The following is a 20,349-nucleotide window of genomic DNA, read 5'->3' as shown; positions in this document are numbered from 1 at the left end:
CAAACTGTGCATGAATTGCATCCATCAGATCCTTGACATTTTCACACTCCGGTATCGACCCACGGATACTAGTCATAATGTGAGATTTGATAAACATCATGCTTAAATGGTTAGATCGCTCCTACCGTTCATACAAAGCAATCTCAGCTTGAGAGCTAGTATCTATAGGTATAGGTGGCTCTTCCTTACTAAGAGCATAGTCAACATCAATGCACCCTAAATGAAGAAGGACAGCCTCTTTCCAGGATTTGTAGTTATCACCATTTAAATTAGGAACCTTATCCTCAACCATCATCAAAGTTGATCAACTGTAGGTATATCAATAGACATGCTTACTAAATAAATTATGAGGCACAAACCATCAATAACAATTATAAGTTTACCAATGTAAAACAAATAATAAATCATAAATGAATCGACATATCATAAAATCTCCCTGTGGGTAAAGACATTACATATTATGATTCATTATCCTTTAATGATGAAACTAGAAATTATTAATATTTCATAATACCTGTGGGCTAATTAAGAAATAAGAATAATTTCTATTTTATCCTTAATTAATCATGAATATATAACATTCCCTGTGGGTAAAATGATTATATTAATATGATTAACTACAAAATGATGTTATTAACTTTAATATGATCATAACTAATATTACTTAATGCATATATTATCATAATTTAGATGCTGCGGCTACTCTAAATTAATCAAATATATACGATCATAAAACATCAAATAATTTATAACATAAATTATATAATATAACACAAATCAGTACAAGAATAACACATTATTTATGCATAACAAAGTAATATATGACATAAAGACCATCATACATGCTGTCACCGACTACCACGCGCCACCGTGACTAAACCACATGTCCCCACACGCCTTCATGCGTCGCCAGAAGGCCACACACACTTCCATGCGCCTACACGCGCCTAAATACACACCCTCACGCGCTTGACGCAAGCACAAGCTTCCTCATGCGCCAGCACACGCCGGGTCTCAACCTGGGTCGGTTTGACCCATTTGACCTGGTCGAGTTGACCCTGTAACAGGTTTGTTGGCTCAGTTCGGTCCGTTTGGACCGACATGAACCGCTTGACCGGTTTGTTCCCTTTGACCGATTCATTGACTGATCTGACCCATTGACACCACTGATCAGGTCAAGTTGACCTATTGGATTTTGGGCTGGTTTGACTGAGTCGTTTGACCCGTTTATCCTATTGGGTCGGTTCTTCTTGACCCGTTTTCTGCAACCTTTTACCCAGTTTTGCAAATTTTTAACAGCCCATTTCCGGCCATTTTTTTGACGTTTTAAAGGGGAAACTTGAATGTGGACATATAACCTATATCGGTGACATCCCAAATGATAATTTTGTCCTAAATCAGTGTCGTAAATGGCTTTCGAAAACACCCAAACGATAATTTCTAACCAAAATTTAGACTAGCATAACTTTGCAACTAGAACTCCGTTTTTGACAAATAATATACCTTTGGAAAGCTTTTTCAACAAGGATTCCAATGACATCAAAATCAAAAACCGATTCTATTTATAATAAAAGTTATGCTTGATTTACAGTACTGATTTTAATTGAAAAAATCCCAAATTTTATGCAATATTTTCCAAATTCGCAACAAACAATTTCATGCTAGGTAGAGATTCAAACAATGCTCTGATACCAAATGTAAAATACATTTTTATTCCAATATTCATATAAAAGTTGATAATACAATTAATTTCATCATAGAATCTCCATGGAATATATGCGGAAGTAAATGACAAACCTCTAGCCATAGCAATTGTTGTTTAGTCTTCTTGCTTCTTCAAAATATAGAGTCTTCTACTGATTGCAATTTTAGAGCGATGGTTTTTGGGAATCTAAAATGAAAAATTGCATCAAATGGAACCTATAAAGTCTCCTTTATATGCAGTTGTCTTTCCATCAAAGACAACTGCCCAAGAGAAGAGACACAATCGTATGACCACATCAGTCCATATCAGCATAAAAGTGTAGGATCACAATGTAATTATATTAAAAGTGTAGGACCATCATATAAAAAGTCTAACAACCGGACTTTGTTTTATAACTGAGTTCTTATTATACATCAATCCGACTTTGAATTCGGTAATTCATTTAATTTACACTGCTCCAGGCTTAATTTTGATTTTTATGGAAATTCATATTAATTTAAACAAATATTAATTCAGGATTTCGCATAATTTCAATTACCAATGCAACATTTTAACGCAAGTTTCACACTGCTTGAGAGAAAAGCAAGTCATGGCGGAGAGGGGAAATAAATGCTGATAATTATCGGGAATGGGTTGCACATGGTAGTTTTTTGATGCTAATATTATTAGATATGCAAAAATGGACCAGAATATTGCATATCTCAAATGGTACAGAACAATCTTCTTATCTGAATGTTCAAATTAATTTCTGAATGATTGCCGATAAATAAAAATGTAATAGAAGAGTAGATCTTAACCATACATTGAGTTAAATTATAGAAGTAATAAGTTCCTTTGAAGTTTATGTATGTAAATTCATATCATATGATTATTCAAATTCATCTCGAACATGGCTTACAGTGTGTTATACATTTTCTCTTTTCTATGGTAATTTTGTGCTTTTCTATTTCAAATCAGCTTATTCTATAAGTACATAAAATATATCTCTGTTATTTTACTTTAACTCAAATGTAGTTGGAAAACTAAAACAGAGAATCAAGACTTTTCTGTCAATCTAGCACAATTTTAGCAGAAAAATTGAAAATTTTCATTCATCCAATTATCAAAATTTGGAAAACTTTTGTGCAAAACTATGTCCACCATTAGCTAGTGCATGACCAAGACTTTGATGGAGTAGTTCTCACTAGTGAATGAACAAGACTTTGTTTTATAACTGAGTCATTAATTTATTATACATCAATCCGGCTTTGAAAAGGTAATTAATTTAATTTACACTACTGAAATGAGACAAGATTTAGTGAAATCTACCTAATTTTGAAAAAATGTATTATTTTAACAACAGTTTCACTGTGGTTAAGTAAGAGATAATTGAACATTTTATATCTGGAAAGTAAGTCATGGTGGAGAGGAGAAATAAATGTTAATAATAACAACCAATGTATTGCACATCGTAATATTTTTAATGAATCCTTGTATAATTGTTTATCTATATATATATAGATTGATATATCATCTTCACTTCTCATCTGTCCCAACAATTTGAATTGCAGCTTTTTTGTTTTCCGCTGAAAAATATGTGGAGGTTATTATGCCACAGTCTCCTACTCCCCTTCCTCCTCTTCTTCAACTTGAATTTTCAAGTTATTTTCTCATCCCGTTTTAACTCTTCTTCTCTGTCCGCAAAATTTTGCTCTTCTGAACAAAGCTTTGCCTACTCCATTTCAAGGGTAACTTTACAATTGATGTTTCTGCTTCTACGTCATGTAAAGACAATGGTACTCCATTTAAACCCTTTTCTTATTATCCTAAGACAGACTCCTGGCAAGAGGGTAGTGATTGCTGCTTATGGGACGGTGTCACTTGTGGTAGCTTCACAGGCCAACAGGCCAAGTAATTGAACTTGTACCTAGCTTCAAATGGACTTTTTGGCTTAATATCTGACAATAGTAGTCTCTTCCTCCTTCACCATCTCCATAAGCTCAATCTAGCTTGCAATGATTTCAGCCTATCCTCAATATCATCCAAGTTTAGTCACTTCATGAAATTAACACATCTTAACCTTTCTTACTCCAGCCTCTCTGGCCTATTACCAACTGAAATCTTTTACCAATCTGAACTTGTTTCCGTTGATCTTTCTGGTAGTGATACCCTTCAGTTTCCAGATTTGAGCCAATGGGTTTTCAGTAAACACTTACAGAATCTAACAAAATTAAGTTATCTTCATCTTCATGATGTAGATATGTCTTCAGTTGCAGCCAGCTCCTTTAAGAACTTGTTTTCTACTCTCATATCTCTTGATCTCAATGACACTGCTCTGCAAGGAAAGTTCCTAGAAGATGTTTTCCACCATCCATTGCACCAATGGCTAAATTTATCCAACAATGAAAAGCTCGCATGTAATTTACGAAAGTCTAATTGGAGCAATTGCGTTAGATTCTTGGATCTCGGTGTTACAAGTATCTCAGGAAAATTGCCTGACAAAATTGGCAATCTTAAATACCTAAGTTTGTTGAGTCTTGCTGGCTCCAGTATCGAAGGGTCAATTCCAACATCACTTTGGAACTGCACGAACATCACTTTGGAACTGCACGAAAATCACTTATCTGGATTTGTCAGGCAATAACTTCATTGGCCAAATTGAAGCCTCACTCTCTAAACTTAATGAGCTCAACAATTTTAGATCTCAATCACAACAATTTTTCAAAGCAGTTTCCGGATGTTTTTGGCAATCTCAGCAAATTAACTCATCTAGATCTTTCATTCAATAATTTCAATGTCAGTGGCCATCTTCAGCATTCAACCTCAGCAAATTACCTCATCTAGATCTTTCATTCAATAATTTCAGTGGTCAGTTGCCATCTTCAGCATTCAACCTCATACAACTTTCTGTTTTAGACTTCTCCAACAATCAACCTGAAGGCCATATTCCTTGTCAAAGATGTGGCCGTGAAACGTCATAGATCATGTTATCATCAAATTTCTCGGTTGTTTCAGATTCAAACAATTTCTCTGAGTGCAAATTGCTGCAAGGTTTTGCAACAAACGAGTGTTATTGCTCTTCAATTGTATTTGTCAAGTTCAACAATCTTTTTTTTAATATATCCAATGAAACAATGATTCCACCAACTTTTTTTTTTTTAATCATAATATTACCTCGCCCAACATTTATTTATTTATTTATTAGGGATATTTTGTTTTATTTATTTAGTTTGGCTCAACATCTTCTTGGCTAGGCCCTAATTGTAGCATACTATATATTTTCTTTTTATCTGTACTGAGGTATAAGATTTACTAAAATAATAAGACGATCTTGATCATTGTTGTAATATAACTTTTAGGTAGCATTTGATTCGGGGTAATATAAGATTAATCATGTAATTTTCGTTTAATTTTTAAGATTTCCTCATTTGATTGTTAAGTAATAAAAGATTACGTAATCTTTTATTGCAAATATTGTGTACTGTTGGTAATATTGGGGGTAATGAGATTACATTCCCAATGGGAGTTTTGATCCTATTTTGCCCTTAATCTTTTATCATTTCGGACACATTTGCCCTCATATGTCTACCAAATAGCAATTAGCCCAGACCCTCTACATTTGAAAATTTAGCTAAAACACCTCCGTCACAAAAAAGTTTAAAAGTTAACAAAATACCCCCAACCACCAAAGACCACTGCCGGCCACTAGCCACCACAACTAACCACCGGCAAAAGTCGTCATATCGACACAAAACTGGTAGGATCTTACTAGTCGTGTGCCTATAAGGACGTTTCCGGCCATGGATTTGTGATCCATAGTCGGAAACGACCAGATCTGGCTGTTTCATGGCCAAAGATGTGGCCGTGAAACGCCATAGATCTGGCCGTGAAAATGCCAAATCTTTGGCCTTGAAATGGTCATCGTTTTACAACCAAAGATCTGGCCTTTTCACGGCCAAATCTGTGGCTATTTCACGGCCATATCTTTGGCCATGAAATAGCCATATTCACGGCCAGATATGGCCGAATTAGGCCTTGTCGGCGCACGACCAGCCAGATCTAGCCAGTCATGCGCCATTATGGCAGCTGTCGGCAGTGGTGGCTGGCTGCCAGCGGTGGCTTAAGGTGAGTGGGGGTGATTTTATTACAAATTAAAGTTGTATATGGTTGGGGTATTTTAGTAAAATTTCAAATATAGGGGGGTTAAAAGACATAGCTTAAAAAATAATAGAATAAAATAATAATAAAAATAATATTATATTATTATTTAAAAAAGAGGGCAATTTAGCAATCTATATAACATACCCACTCATTTATCCTCCCAACCAAACATATTATTATAACATATCCACAAATTTATTTCAACCGATCAAACACATTTCTCTAAAGATTCTTTAGTAATCTATCTTTGTAGTAATACAACATTCCTCAATAATATAGCATTCCTTGAACCAAACGTACCTTTAATGGTTTTTAGGATTCCGGTAATCCTATAAACCAATAGTAATTACTATTGGTTATATAGGAAGTAATCTATTAACATTCATTTTTTTAGGTATTTTAAGATTACTTAGTAATCTTATTTTTGTTACAGCTTTACCTTAATTATTAAAATTTTTTAACAATAATACCATCGTTTTGAAAAATTTTACAAAAAAATTCAAGAACTATTTTATTCGTATATACAAAAATTTTAAGACGAATATACCTTGAAAAATATTACACATGACTGGTGGCAGGATCTAGCCACCACTACCGGCAACTGGCCACCCCCCTCAGCGACAAGCTGGAGGCATCGAAACAATGCACAACCAGTCGGATCTAGATGGTCGTGCAATGATATGGTCATTTCTGGCCACGTTTATGGCAAAAAATGACTAGATCTATTCTACCCAATTATGCACCATTTGGTAGCCGATGGTCAGCGACAAGCGGTGGTGGCTGGGTGCGTAGGGGAGTCTTCGTTAATTTTTAAACTTTTATTATGATGTGTTTTAGCTAAATTTTTAAATGTTGGGGTTAAAATAATCTAAATAATAATAATATTAAAAAATGAGGGTAATTCAGTAATTTATATAACATACCCTCTATTTATTCTCCCAACCAAACATATCAATATAAAAATACCACCAATTTATTCCTCTCAGCCAAGTAATTTATCTTCCTCTTAGAGGCGTTTGGATGGAGGTAATGGAAGATTACTAGAGTTATGTCATCTTATATTACTTGATTACCATGTTTGGTTGTCAAATAATATAAGATTCCGGTAATCTTGCATTACAAATACTCTAATAGTTGTTACTGTTGGTAATGTTGGAGGTAATTTGATTACCTCCATTTTCTTAGATATTGTAAGATTACAAGGTAATCTTATTTTTGTTACAATTCTATCTCTTATTAATAAAAATTTTGGACAATAATGCCCTATTTTAAAATAAATTTACATTAATATATCATTTCAATTTTACCCTTGTTTAATTAAATTTTTGAACAATAATGCCCTTCTATTTAAAACAATTTACAGACCACCACTGCCACCTAACCACCACCGCCAACAGCGAGCCAACCACCATGGACCGCCACCGAAAAATCATCGGAGTCCCTAAAAAAGACCAAGATTTGGTGAGAGGCTTCGGGAGGCTTCTTTATGGCCATTTTCGGCCATATTTATGGCCGAAAACGGCCATATCAAGCCATATCTGGCTGATAATGGTCAAGGATCTAGCCGTTAACGGCCAGATCCATTGATCTGGCCTAATATGGCCGTTTTCGGCCATCAATATGGTCAAAAAAGGCTATATCGGAGCCTTGTGGTGACGGTGAGCTACTCACGTCGGCTTTCGAAGACTTTCTATGGTGGTTTGCGGTGACGGCAAGCGGCGGTAGGGGGTGGGGGTGATTTCATCAAAAATTAAAGTTTTATATAAGCGGGGGTGTTTTAGCTAAATCTGAAATATTGGGGGTTAAAAAAATTATTCGAAAATTAATAATAAAAATAATATTATATTAATATTTAAAAAGGGGACAATTTAATAATTTAAATATACCTACCAATTTATTCCCTTTAACCAAGCATATTAATATAACATACCCGCCAACTAATCAAACACATTTCCCTAAAGATTTCCAGTAATCTTCAAGATAATATAAGATTCTAGTAATCCAACATTCCCAGTAATCCAACATTCTTTGAACCAAATGCCCTCTTAATATAACATTCTTAGTAATACAACATTCCCTGAACCAAACACCCTAGAGCAATTACGCATTAATTTTGTTATCTTTTCATTTTATTTTATTTCAATTTTTGTAACAAGGAATCTTCAGTATGATAAGACTCATTGACAATATACATTAATAAGGCATGTCTTACTTTTAATCAATAAGTTTCCACAATTTCAATGAGCTTAAAAGAAAAAAAAAAAAAAAAAAAATACTATACAGAATTTTATTATCATCTTATTTGGTCCTTCATTAAACATAAAATAAAAGTTATTAATTAGCCATTAATTTTGTAAACTATACATAATCTTTTATCTACTGAGATAATGACAAAAGGTAATTAGCGGTTCAAATTTACAAATTTAGAGACTTATCTAACAACCTCCAACCCTTATCTAATCCTTGGTTAATCAACCTAGTTATTTAACTAAAGATTGAATTATAACTTTTATTTCTTTCATTTAACCCCCATTTAATTTTAGCCATGATGAAGCTTGAAGCTTTTGTACCAATGTTGCTCTTTCTTGTTTTCTCATTACCCTTGGCCAATGCTCACAGTGCTGCTGCTCAACCACTAGCTGCTTCAGCCCCATCTGCGTCACCACAGCTCGCCGACGGACCTGCTAAAAAATGGGTGGCGGTTCCGGACCTGAAACAGCTGCCTTTTCAGTGGGGCAAACCCGAAATCTTTGCCCATGCCAATGACCCCAAAGTGAAGAAATGTTTGGCTGAATCTTCTGGTTATTATTCTTGTAGTAATAACCTTGTAACATCATTTTTGAAGCATGAGGTTTCCCTCAAGCCGGAGTGCTGCAAGGCCATTCAACAGCTCGATGCTCGTTGCTCGTCTGCAGTGTTTGCCGTGTTCAAGAATCAATATTTTCGAGTTGCAGTAAAGAATCAATGTGCCAAATCTCACAGTTCTTGATCATGCTTTTTCATTGGTGTTTGGTTAGAAATGTTTGGTGTTCTTTGAATGTTCTTTTAGACTCGGAATTTAACAGTTAGCATAATAAATTTATTTTGTTTTTTTAACCATGACGATTGAATGAAACAAGAAGCTCGTGAATTTCTTTTTGATGCTTTTGTTCTCTCTTTCTGGGGACTGCGAAGCTTCAACAGCTGAAGCCTGAAATAACTTAAAACTGTAAATAGTGTAAGTCGAAAAATTTGTTGAGAATCCTACAAGATTCATACAATTTTTTTTCTCTTAACAGATGGTCAAAACTTCATGTGGGTTCGAAGTCCTACTGATAAATGCACCAGAGATAAAATATTATTAAAAAAAAAAAAAAATTGATGTTTCTTTTGGTCCTTCCAAAACGATCAAAAAAATAGAGTAATAATTTTGCAAGATATAGATTTATTCTATTATTAATTATTTAACTTTGCAGCAAGTTCTCTGCATTTGCAAGATAAGACCATTAGAAGTCAGAGCATTGTATATGACTAATCCTATAATTACAGCATCATATGAAAAATCTCCGTACTTTTTCTAGGAACTTTCATTGCCGAAAAAGTCCAAAGTAACTTGATAGGCCTCCTATAACCAAAGTTTACAAAAAGAGGAGAAAGGGCAGCATGGGAATTCACTGGACAAGGGCAGCAAAGGAAATGCAGTTTTAAATCAGTTAGGAAGAATCTCCACGTAAGGGCAGTGCGAAAAGTGTGAGTTCAGCAGTATTTAAGAAGAACAATTTGTAAGCTGAGGAGGATGAATCTGGACTCAAGGAGGCTGCTAGACCCCGAAGTGCTAGCCAACTTTTAACTTTTCTTTGTCATTTATTTTGTTGTTGCAGTGTTAACAATTCCCCATCTGTATATGAGATATCAGTTGTTTTGTATTACAGAGCAGGGTGTTTTATTGAATTTCCTTAATAATATTTGGTTGAGTTGTGGATTTTCTGGTGATTCCATCAATTTGGTATCAGAGCTTGGTTGGGGAATGGTCAACCCAAGATGGAGAATAGGATGGAAAACGTTGAAAAAGAAATGAAAACAGTGAAGGAATATGGACACAATGAAAACTGACCTGGGAAGTGTGGGAGACTTAACGAGATGCGCGAATTAATGCGTAGAGGGAGGAAAGGATGAAAAGCGAGCAACAGAGAAATCATCAACCTCAACGGGGGAACAAAATTCCGCCCAGACAAGGAGTTGGAAAGAAAATCCAGCAGCGAAAATGAGAAGGAGAAAGAAGATTCGCAAACTAGAACTACCGATTTAACGGAGATGACCCTTTCGGATGGACCTTCAGAGCGGATAGGTATTTTGCGGTAAATAAGTTGAAGAGGAAGAAAAGTGCAGGCAGCAGCGGTGTGTATGGAGGGAGAGCATTGAACTGGTACCAATGGTTGAGTCTCGGTCGCCAATAAATTCATGGAGTTCCTTCAAGTCAGCACTAGTGGAGAGATTCAGACCTTCGTATAAGGGATCTGCGCATGAGGCACTGGTAGCGCTAAAGCAAACAGGGACAGTGACTGAATTCCGCGAGCAGTTTGAAGAAATGTCAGCTCCCTTGCGTGATTTAGGAGAAGACCTCCTGATGGGCATTTTCGTAAATGGGCTGAGAGAGAATTAAGGGCTAAGTAAGAGTGAGCAAATCAATGACCTATTTGAGCTAATGGATCAGACCCACCGCATAGAAGAAAAAAACTGGGTCCTGGACAAATCCAAACCCAGGCCTTTTAGAAATCAAATGGGCAGATCCGACAGCCCAATGGCAAACCAGAGATCTACAGTCGGGTATCACACACGCCAGATCTGGGGAGAGAAAGTGGGGTGAACCTAGGTGCTAAGCCTCCAGAAACAGACAGAGTAATCGCGCATGGGATAGGAGAGAAAAGGTGATGGGAGGAACCCTCACGCCACCACGCCACGACGGCTTCCGACGATCGACCGAGGCAGATTTGCAGTATAAGCGCGAAAGGGGGTTGTGCTTCGGTGTGATGAAAAATTGGGCCAAATCACAAGTGCAAGAGCCGATCTCTTCAAGTTCTTCTACTGTTGGATGACGATGAACTGAAAGGGGAAAACACGAGTGAACCAGAACCAGAAATTTTCAGGAAGGTGATCCCTCTCACTATCTTGAACTCCATCGTGGGCATCACTACCGACGCACAATGAAGCTTCGGGGGCAGATCGGGAGAGAAGAGGTGGTGGTTTTAGTGGACAGTGGAGCTCACATAACTTCATTTCACAAGGGTTGGTGCGAAAATTGGGAATACCAGTGGATGGTCGAAATCTTTCGGTGTCATGGTGGGCAATGGATTCAGGTCCAGGGAGGGAATATGCAGAGAGGTTAGATTGAAATGCAAGGGATGGAAGTGCAGCAGGATTTTTTTCCATTCCAATTGGCGGTGCGGATGTGGTCCTTGGGATCACTTGGCTTAGTACTCTAGGTGTGTTTACTCTAATTGGGGCCGATTGACTATGGCGTTTTATAAGGAAGGAAAACGGGTGGTTCTCAAAGGTGATCCTTCCCTAGTTAAGACTGTTGTCTCTCTGAAAACCTTACTGGGCATGTTGCCAGCGGAAGGGGATGGATTCCTGGTTGAATGCACTCAATAGAAGTTCAGGAGAACCAGAGGAGGAACAATTGACCCCTGGTGGCAGAGTTGCTTATGGATTTTTACCAGTTTTTGACCAAACCACTAGGCTACCCCCCCCGACAACTTGACCCACGATCACTCTGCAACCAGGACTAGCCCACCCAATATCAGACCCTATAAATACCCTTACCTGCAAAAAAATGAGATCGAGAGATTAGTGGGGAAATGATGGATGCGGGAATCATTCAACCGAGCACCAGCCCCTACGCCAGCCCCTACTGTTAGTCAAGAAGAAAGACGGGAGTTGGAGATTCTGTGTTGACTTTAGAGCACTCAATACCATCACCATACCAAACAAGTTTCCGATTCCTGCCATTGACGAGCTGTTGGATGAGCTAGCCGGGGCCACGGTCTTTTCCAAGTTAGATTTGAAGTCGGGATATCATCAAATTCGAGTTAAGGAAGAGGACATTCCGAAGACAGCTTTCCGAACTCATGAGGGCCATTATGAATTCTTGGTGATGCCCTTCGGGCTCACGAACGCACCATCCACTTTTCAGGCTCTGATGAACACGATTTTTCGACCTTTACTGCGGAAGTTTATTCTAGTCTTCTTTGATGATATCCTCATCTACAGCCTGGACATGTCACACCACATTCAACATTTGAGACAAGCCTTCCAGATTCTGCAGGATAATGCGTTGGTGGTCAACCAAAAGAAATGTCTATTTGCTAAGCATAAGCTGGAATACTTGGGCCATTTAATCTCAGCTGCCGGCGTAGAGGCTGATCCCAAAAGATTGTTGCAATGACATCCTGGCCAGTACCACATAATGTGAAATGTTTGAGGGGGTTCCTCGGGCTCACGGGGTATTACCGACGATTTGTGAAAGGTTACGGATCCATAGCCCAACCACTGACTCAGTTATTAAAAAAGGATTCGTTTCGCTGGGATAAGCAAGCTCAAGAGGCATTCGACCGTCTTAAGACGGCCATGACTACTGTCCCCGTTTTAATTGTACCTAATTTGAGCTACCATTTGAAATTCAGACTGATGCTTCCGGGGCTGGAATGGGGGCTGTTTTAGTGCAGAATGCAGACCGATTGCCTTCATCAGTAAGGCTTTCTCACCGCAATCCCGATTGAAATCAGCTTATAACGGGAGCTGATGGCAGTTGTCTTCGCGGTTGTAAGTGGAGTCATTACCTCATTGGACGAAAATTTGTCATCAAAACGGACCAGCGCAGCTTGCAGTTTCTTACGGTCAACGAGTTAAAACACCAGATCAACACAAGTGGATTTCGAAGCTCATGGGTACTCTTTTGAGATCCACTACCTGCCCGGAAATTCTAACAAGGTCGGAGTGCATTATCCGGAGAGAGGACACCAAGGAACTAACGGCCATTCCACAGTCCATTTCACAGACTATGAGACTATCTCAGCCGAAGCACAACTGACCCGAAGCTCAAACTGGTTATCCAAGACCTGCTGTTCGACCCCAACAGTCACCCTCCCACCAGCTTCGCAAAGGCTGCCTCATGTTCAAAAACAGGTTGGTTCTACCTCGGAACCCACCTTCATTCCAAAGTTAATCGAAGAGTTCCATTGCAGCCCGAGTGGGGGTCACTCTGGGTTTTTTAGGACATATAAACGAATTGCTACTCTCGTTTATTGGGAGGGTATCCGTCGGGATGTAATTAAATTTGTTCAAGCTTGTGCGGTCTGCAAGTCAACAAACACTCCTCACTCAAACCTGCTGGTTTGTTACAGCCTCTTCCCATACCCACCCAAGTGTTTGAGGACCTTTCAATGGATTTCATAGGGGTCTGCCGAAAGCCAAAGGAGTTGACACTATTTTCGTTGTCGTCGATCGACTCACAAAATACTCCCACTTCCCCTATTAAGCCATCCTTATACGCCAAGGACGTAGCTAATGTGTTTATATCAGAGGTGGTTAAACTCCATGGGTTTCCACTATCTATTGTCTCGGATCGCGACAGGGTCTTCATGAGCCAATTTTGGCAAGAGTTGTTTAAAGCTGCAGTACATCTCTTAAATTCAGTTCCGCCTATCACCCCCAAACTGATGGGTAAACGGAGGTAGTTAATAGATGCTTGGAAGCCTACCTCCGCTGTTTCTCAGCTCCCAACCGCGACAGTGGCCCAAATGGTTGGCATGGGCTGAGTTTTGGTACAACACGCATACCACAGCTCCACCAAATGACACCTTCAAGGCTCTTTATGGTAGGGACCCCCCCATTCTGTTTAAACTCAATGACTGCCCCTCACTGATTGAGGATGTCAACCGCCAGATTAGGGACCGCAACGCCATATTGGAGGACCTCAAGCTAATTTGGCTGTGGCCCAGGGTCAGATGAAGCAATCTGCCGACGCCCCGCCGAGAGGTTGTATTCCAACCAGGGGATTTCGCCTATCTAAAGCTCCAACCATACCGATTTAGATCCTTGGCTCGGAAGCTTAATGAGAAGCAGTCCTCGCTTCTATGGCCCCTTTAGTATTAGAAAGGATCGGGTCTGTTGCTTATCGATTGGACCTCCCTCCTACGCTCGAATCCACCCGGTGTTTCATGTTTCCAACTTAAGCCAAGCCTCCATTCTTCCGTTCCATTCAGCAGCTCCCTTCCTTTTTAACCAAAGACTTGGAATTACAGGTTACCCCGGAAACAGTCCTGTCCACACCCCATACTGGATGGCTCCCTGGAAGTACTGATTAAATGGCAGGACCTCCCCACATTTGAAGCTTCTTGGGAGGCTTATATACGATCCAACTGCAGTTTCCTGATTTTCACCTTGAGGACAAGGTGGCTCTTGAAGGGGGGGGTATTGATAGGCCTCCTATAACCAAAGTTTACAAAAAGAGGAGAAAGGGCAGCATGGGAAATTCACTGGACAAGGGCAGCAAAGGAAATGCAGTTTTAAATCAGTTAGGAAGAACTCCTGTAAGGGCAGTGCGAAAAGTGTGAGTTCAGCAGTATTAAGAGAACAATTTGTAAGCTGAGGAGGATGAAATCTGGACTCAAGGGAGGCTGCTAGACCCTCGAAGTGCTAGCCAACTTTTAACTTTTCTTTGTCTTTTTTTGTTGTTGCAGTGTTAACAATCCCCATCTGTATATGAGAATATCAGTGTTTTGTATTACAGAGCAGGGTTGTTTTATTGAATTTCCTTAATAATATTTGGTTGAGTTGCGTGATTTTCTGGTGATTCCATCAAAACTCTTCAAGTTTTTTTCTGATAAAAGAATTATAAAACCTCCTCACTGAAGATAAAACTGAGAATGGCAGATTTCTTGCATATGTTATGTCTTATCCTTATACCCAATACCCCCATCTAGCTTTTATAGCTATTTGTCTTCTGTTTTTTATCACCTGTTTCCTTTGTTTGATCCTGAGAATCTTCAGATTCTTCAAACTTCTCAGATATCGAAGTTTACATTTCAGGATCTTCAGGGTCCACCATTTGAGCTCTTGAAGGAACCAATGAAACTTCTGGAGCTGCATAATTGAATCTTTGGCCACCAAACCAATAAGCTTGAAGCTTCTTGTCGACACAGAGAGGAATCAAGTTCTCTATGTGGAGTCCAGTGCAGAATTGTTGACATCCTGTTCAGTTTCCTCACACTACCAATGGGAACTGTTATAAGACTCACTAATCAGAAATCAGGAATAGGTTCAATGGCTGAGTTGTATAAAACTGTTCGGAGTTCAGACACTGGACGACTGCTGCTTTTACATGCAAGCATGCAGGACGATGCCGCTTGATCCTGTAAGCGCTTATGGCATCGAGTGCAAGAATTTAGCCATAAAGTTGGACAGAAGAGAACCCTCTAAGTACAACAAATGTGCAAACTAAAAATTGCAAGAATAAAGCGGGTTTTAGATTAGTTAGCATCATCAAGGATCCCATGTGCATTTGTTTAGAACTAATGGACAAAGAGGTGCCTGTGAAGTATGAGGACAAAATTGATGATACAAATGGTGTTTTCATGAAAGAAAAAGACAGATCTATAATAAGTGATGATTTGCAGGTATTACTGATATCTATAGCTAATACTTGATTGATCCTTGAGCCGTTAGGAGTACCTGATGGGGCCGTTCAGGAAGAGACAGAAATCAAGCTTAGGGTCAAGGAGGTGAGTCACTTTTCAACCTTCTGCAAGTTATAGAACACAACTGATTCAATCTGAGATAATTGGAACTTTTTGCCCTTCAACTAAAGTGCTTTTGATATTGAATCATTAGTTCTAACAATTAGGGAGACAATTTTATTAAATCATCACAATCAAGAAACTGCAATTGAAAAATCGAAGCCACAAGGAGAAAATTCCAACCTGTTAATATAAGGGGTTCTGAAATTAGAAAATAAAATCTCAAAAACATGCTCAAGTGATTTCCAGATCGAGAATGACAATAAGTGAGATCAAATTTAAGCAAAATATCATCACCAATGTATCAAAGATTCAAAATGAAATGGCAGTTAGCCACAATAAACTCAACTCCTACACTACGCATCATGACTTAATTTAGAATCTAAAGTAAGCTCAATTGCTCAACTCTTTGATCTAAAATGCCACTTTAAAATTTATTACACAATGATGGTGTGTCAAATATCAGCACATAAGGAGTGGTCTCTCTTCATCACCTAGTCTCATCGTGCACTCATAAGCAGGTGCAGTCATTGAATTAACTAAATTATCATCAAATTATGCCTGACATTACTACAAAGGATATGCTACATACGTCTTAACGAGTAGAAAAGTCCTAAACACATGATTTCCATCACATTTTACACAGCAATTTTCAAGATCATTATGATGCCACTCAATTTGAATAGGCTCACGTTTGCTATGTGATTTCTACTCAGGTTTTGCATCCACTTATGCGTTCAATGCTCTCCAAGTCAGACTTCACAGATGTCTTTTTATCGGATGAAAAAGACCTTTATAACAGATTACTATTAGAACCATTAGGCATACAAAATAACCATCAAATGAAGAAACCTGCTTCCCATAAGATGAAAATAAATCTCTTGTGTAGCAAGTCCAACAAGAGGGTGTTGTTTGCTGAAGCTAAAGAAGATTTTGTCGATATGTTGTTCTCTTTTCTCACATTTCCAATAGGTTCCATTGTAAAGCTATTAAATGGACACTTTTTTCATAGGACGCATAGCTAACTTGTACCAAAGTGCAATGAACTTGGAAGCAAACAACTACATGAAGTCCACTAGAGTTGCAAATACAATACGCAGCCCTAAGCTTGCAAGCAAGTTCGGTTGCAGAAATCAACTGCTTCCTATTGAAGAAGAGGCTCCAATGCAATTCAACAGTTACAAATGTTATGCTTGTTTCTCTAGGATGAAACGTTGCATTCATACACAATCTGAAGAGCTAGCAATTATGAATCCAAAACTTCCCAGCATTACCAAAAAAGGAGGTGGATTTGTAAATAGAGAAGGATTACTTTTGGTTACTGATGATCTTGTAATTAAACCCCTATCACGGGTCTCTGACATGCATCATCTCAACAAACTTAAGTTTCCATTAAGTGACCTGGAAGAAAAAGTTGTTGAAGTAGATGAGGAAGAGGTAAAGTCGAATCATCTCCAAGGTGTCTAAAATTCTAAGATATTCACTTAAAGTAGTTTCTAAAAGATCATTCATATGATCTTGACAGATTTTTTTGCATATGCATCAGAAAATTATAGTACTTTTAAGAAATTAACGCCAATTTTAACTTAAGCTTAATTGTTTGTATTTTTTCCACTGCAGGCTTTGGTGCAATATAAGCTCTTATTGTTATGTAAATTAGTCTCTACAAACAAGAATCTGATTGTATAAAAACTTAATCAACTGAACTAGAAAAGCAAGCTTCATGTTCGTCGTAATTTTCTACTTCCACTATTAATAGTTATTATACTAACTTTCTTTACCACTTAAAATCACGCACTCATGCACCGAAATTAAAAATGTATACACTCAGATGCACATGATCGTCACACAAAGTCTTGCTCAATTTCTCAGTATCACATTGAGTATCTCCAAAGAGACTTACTATACACATTTATGCCACAAATCTCCAAATGTAACAAATTCTTATAATACTAATTGGCATCAATATCTAAATCCTCATACAGAAAAAACAAATCTTTATATCTAGTTGTAGAATTGGGTGTTTTTGACCATATCTCATAACTCAATCCAATGCCTTCAAAATTATTACTTTATAACTTCCTTCTCATAACAATTACACTAGTTTTGATAAAGAGCTATCATAAGATGTCAACACAACATAATTAACAAAGAAGCAAAAATCACTACTTGCAAAATCATTCATCAGAATAACACTTCCAAACACACCCTTAAATCCAAAGTTTTAATAAATAACTAAATTTACAATAATTACTTAAATATTTGTTCATTCATTTAAAATCCTAGAGTTCTGCCACGTGTCCCATCTCTTTGAGAGATGAAAAATATAACTTTTTTCCATATACATAAAATAAAAATATCATAAAAAAGATTAATTCACTCTCACTAACCAGACAAGCTAAGATAAATAGAAGTGGCGACACCCACTGCGTAGACTCCAATCGCGGCCCCAATAAGATCTTTCCCAGACCGAGTCATGGCTCCGATTCCGGCAATTCCCGCCACTCCAATCGGAATTCGACTCATTAAAGCCTTCCCGACATTATCCACTACGGCGTCCGCGTACAAAACCACAGCCCATTTCTTGAACCGGGCCGGCCCGATGACGTCCAAGTCCCCGTCCTCGGGCAGGTGCCAGTGGAGGGTGACTTTCTTGAGGGCCGAGTCGACCAGGGTCCGACTCGGGGGGTGCGGCACCCACTTGAGGATGAGGGGATGCGAGCGGTGAGAGAGGAGGGTTTGGTGGATGTGATCGGAGGCAGTCATGAGCTGGTAAGGGAGGACGCCGGGTAAGGCGTGTTGAGTCAGGGAGAGGCAGTGAGAGTAGGCCGAGTTGCAGGCTGAGTCGAACTCGGTTGAATTGGATAAGGAGGTCTCGACTCGCTTCGAAGATGTTAAGCCCATTAGAGTTGAGTTTCTTTGCCTCGTACTTGTCTCTTAACACAATTTATAATGTTACTGGGATAGTTTTTTGAACCCCCTAACGTTTATCCATATTAAAAACCCTCTCAGATACTATTTGTTACATCCACGTTAAAGTTTTCACAGGTGGGGTAAAACGATCATAATACATGCCTGAGTGGATGTTTTGGATTTCGGAAAACCTCGAGGGTTTCATAAATTATCCATTTCTTTGTTATAAGCATATATTTAAGATCTAAGCGGCGTTTGGTTGGAGGTTATTAGAGATTACTGAGGTTAAGTCATCTTATATTACTTGATTATTATATTTGGTTGTTAAGTAATATAAGATATCAATAATCTTTAAATACCAATAGTAGTTACTATTGGTAATATTGAAGGTAATCTGATTACCTCTATTTTCTAAGGTATTCTAAGATTACCAGGGTTATCTTTTTTTGTTACAATTCTATCCCTTATTAATAAAATTTGAGGATAATAATGCCCTTATTTTTTAATTTATTTACATGAATATGACTTTTACTATTTCACCCCAATTAATTAACTTTTTGGACAAAATTACCCTTGAACTCAAAACAAATTGCAACCCACTCAAGCCACCACCCCCCACTCACCTGCGCCTCGGCCACCGCCGGAATCTGAGCCATCGACGGCCAGATCTCTCACGTCTGGCCATTTCCGGCCAAATCGTTGGCCGAAAATGGCCATACAGCCCACGGAAGCCATTTCCTGTCTTCCGTGTGCCGTTAGGTTGCCGACAGCCTGCAGTGATTGTCGACGGCTGGCAGTGGCTAGGTTAGTGGGGGTGCTTTGTTGATTTTCCAAACTTTTATTATGGGGTTGTTTTTGCTAAGTTTTTAAATATAGAGGGGTTATAATAATCCAAATAATAATTAATATTAAAAATAATATAATAATAATATTTAATTAGAGGACAATTCAGTAATTTAAATAATATACCCACCAATTTATTCTTCCCAACCAAACATATTAATATAACATACACACCAATTAAATAAACACATTTTCCTAAAAATTCTCAATAATTTAACTTTCCAGTAATCTAACATTTCCTAAACCAAACACCCCCTAAGGGGTAAAAATTGACAATCAAGATAATCTAACTTTCCAGTAATCTAACATTCTCTGAATCAAATGCCCCCTAAGGGGTAAAAATTGACAATCATGTTAACATCTGACAAATAGCGAGAGAGTTTTACATCATTACTAATACTTGACTGGAATTTGGGGAAATCTTGGGGGATTAAATTAATTATCCCGATTGAGCTTTTTTTTGCCACGTGGCATGGTTCATTAGAAATATCAAAAAACTTTTTTCTTTCATAAATACAAAAGAACCCATATAATTGATTAATTAAAATTAAACAGCGAGTTGGCATGAATTAATCTCAATTGTTTTAAGCATTGTCTTAAAACCTAGATTGGATTGACTGGTTCAACTAGTTTGATCGGGAACGGACCCTTATCCGATCTAGATACATCCTAAACTCAATCATAGCAGTTAGACTGGATTGACCTACGGTTAAATCAACAAAAACAATGTCTAACCAAATTAACTCAGGGCTGACCGATTGGTCAGACCGATAACGTCAACATGACATAATAAAATTTCATGTTTAGATTTCGATTTCCAATTTATTTTATTTATGTAATATTGTTATTTGAATTTTGGATTTTGATGGAATTATTTTGGAAATATATCATTATTGTGTAATAAATTTTATTATGTCATGCTAACATCATCGGTCTGATAAGACCGCAGCTCGAATCGATTGACCAGAGAAT

General features: G+C 38.0%; 1 protein-coding gene across 4 annotated transcripts; it reads right to left on the bottom strand.

Annotated features, from left to right (window-relative positions):
* Positions 1-15,083: 15,083 nt before the first annotated feature.
* On the bottom strand, positions 15,084-18,561 carry LOC116126048. Of its 4 annotated transcripts, XR_004127427.1 has the most exons (3): positions 18,012-18,561; positions 16,934-17,022; positions 15,084-15,626 (listed from the first exon to the last, which is right to left on the bottom strand). XR_004127427.1 is itself a non-coding variant. In XM_031411744.1 (2 exons), the coding sequence occupies exons 1-2, from the start codon at positions 18,523-18,525 to the stop codon at positions 15,619-15,621; spliced, it is 522 nt and encodes a 173-aa protein (XP_031267604.1). In that variant the 5' UTR covers positions 18,526-18,560; the 3' UTR covers positions 15,084-15,618. The 4 variants fall into 4 exon arrangements, 3 of the variants coding, with proteins under 3 accessions (XP_031267604.1, XP_031267605.1, XP_031267603.1); XM_031411744.1 differs by lacking the exon at positions 16,934-17,022 and having other exon boundaries at positions 18,012-18,560; XM_031411745.1 differs by lacking the exon at positions 16,934-17,022 and having other exon boundaries at positions 15,084-15,623; positions 18,012-18,560.
* Positions 18,562-20,349: the final 1,788 nt, after the last annotated feature.

This window comes from Pistacia vera, unplaced genomic scaffold (genome assembly GCF_008641045.1).
Source record: "Pistacia vera cultivar Batoury unplaced genomic scaffold, PisVer_v2 Contig174, whole genome shotgun sequence".
Lineage (NCBI taxonomy): Eukaryota > Viridiplantae > Streptophyta > Magnoliopsida > Sapindales > Anacardiaceae > Pistacia > Pistacia vera.
This window is presented reverse-complemented; position numbering and strand designations above follow the sequence as displayed.

Bases quoted from the DNA above. Each gene is read 5' to 3' on its own strand.
- LOC116126048 (XM_031411743.1), bottom strand. From the start codon at position 18,525: ATGGGCTTAACATCTTCGAAGCGAGTCGAGACCTCCTTATCCAATTCA. The intron at 17,023-18,011 runs GTTAGTGAGAGT...TTTTTCTTCCAG, and splicing joins TATTTATCTTAGCTTGTCTG to GTCACTTAATGGAAACTTAA.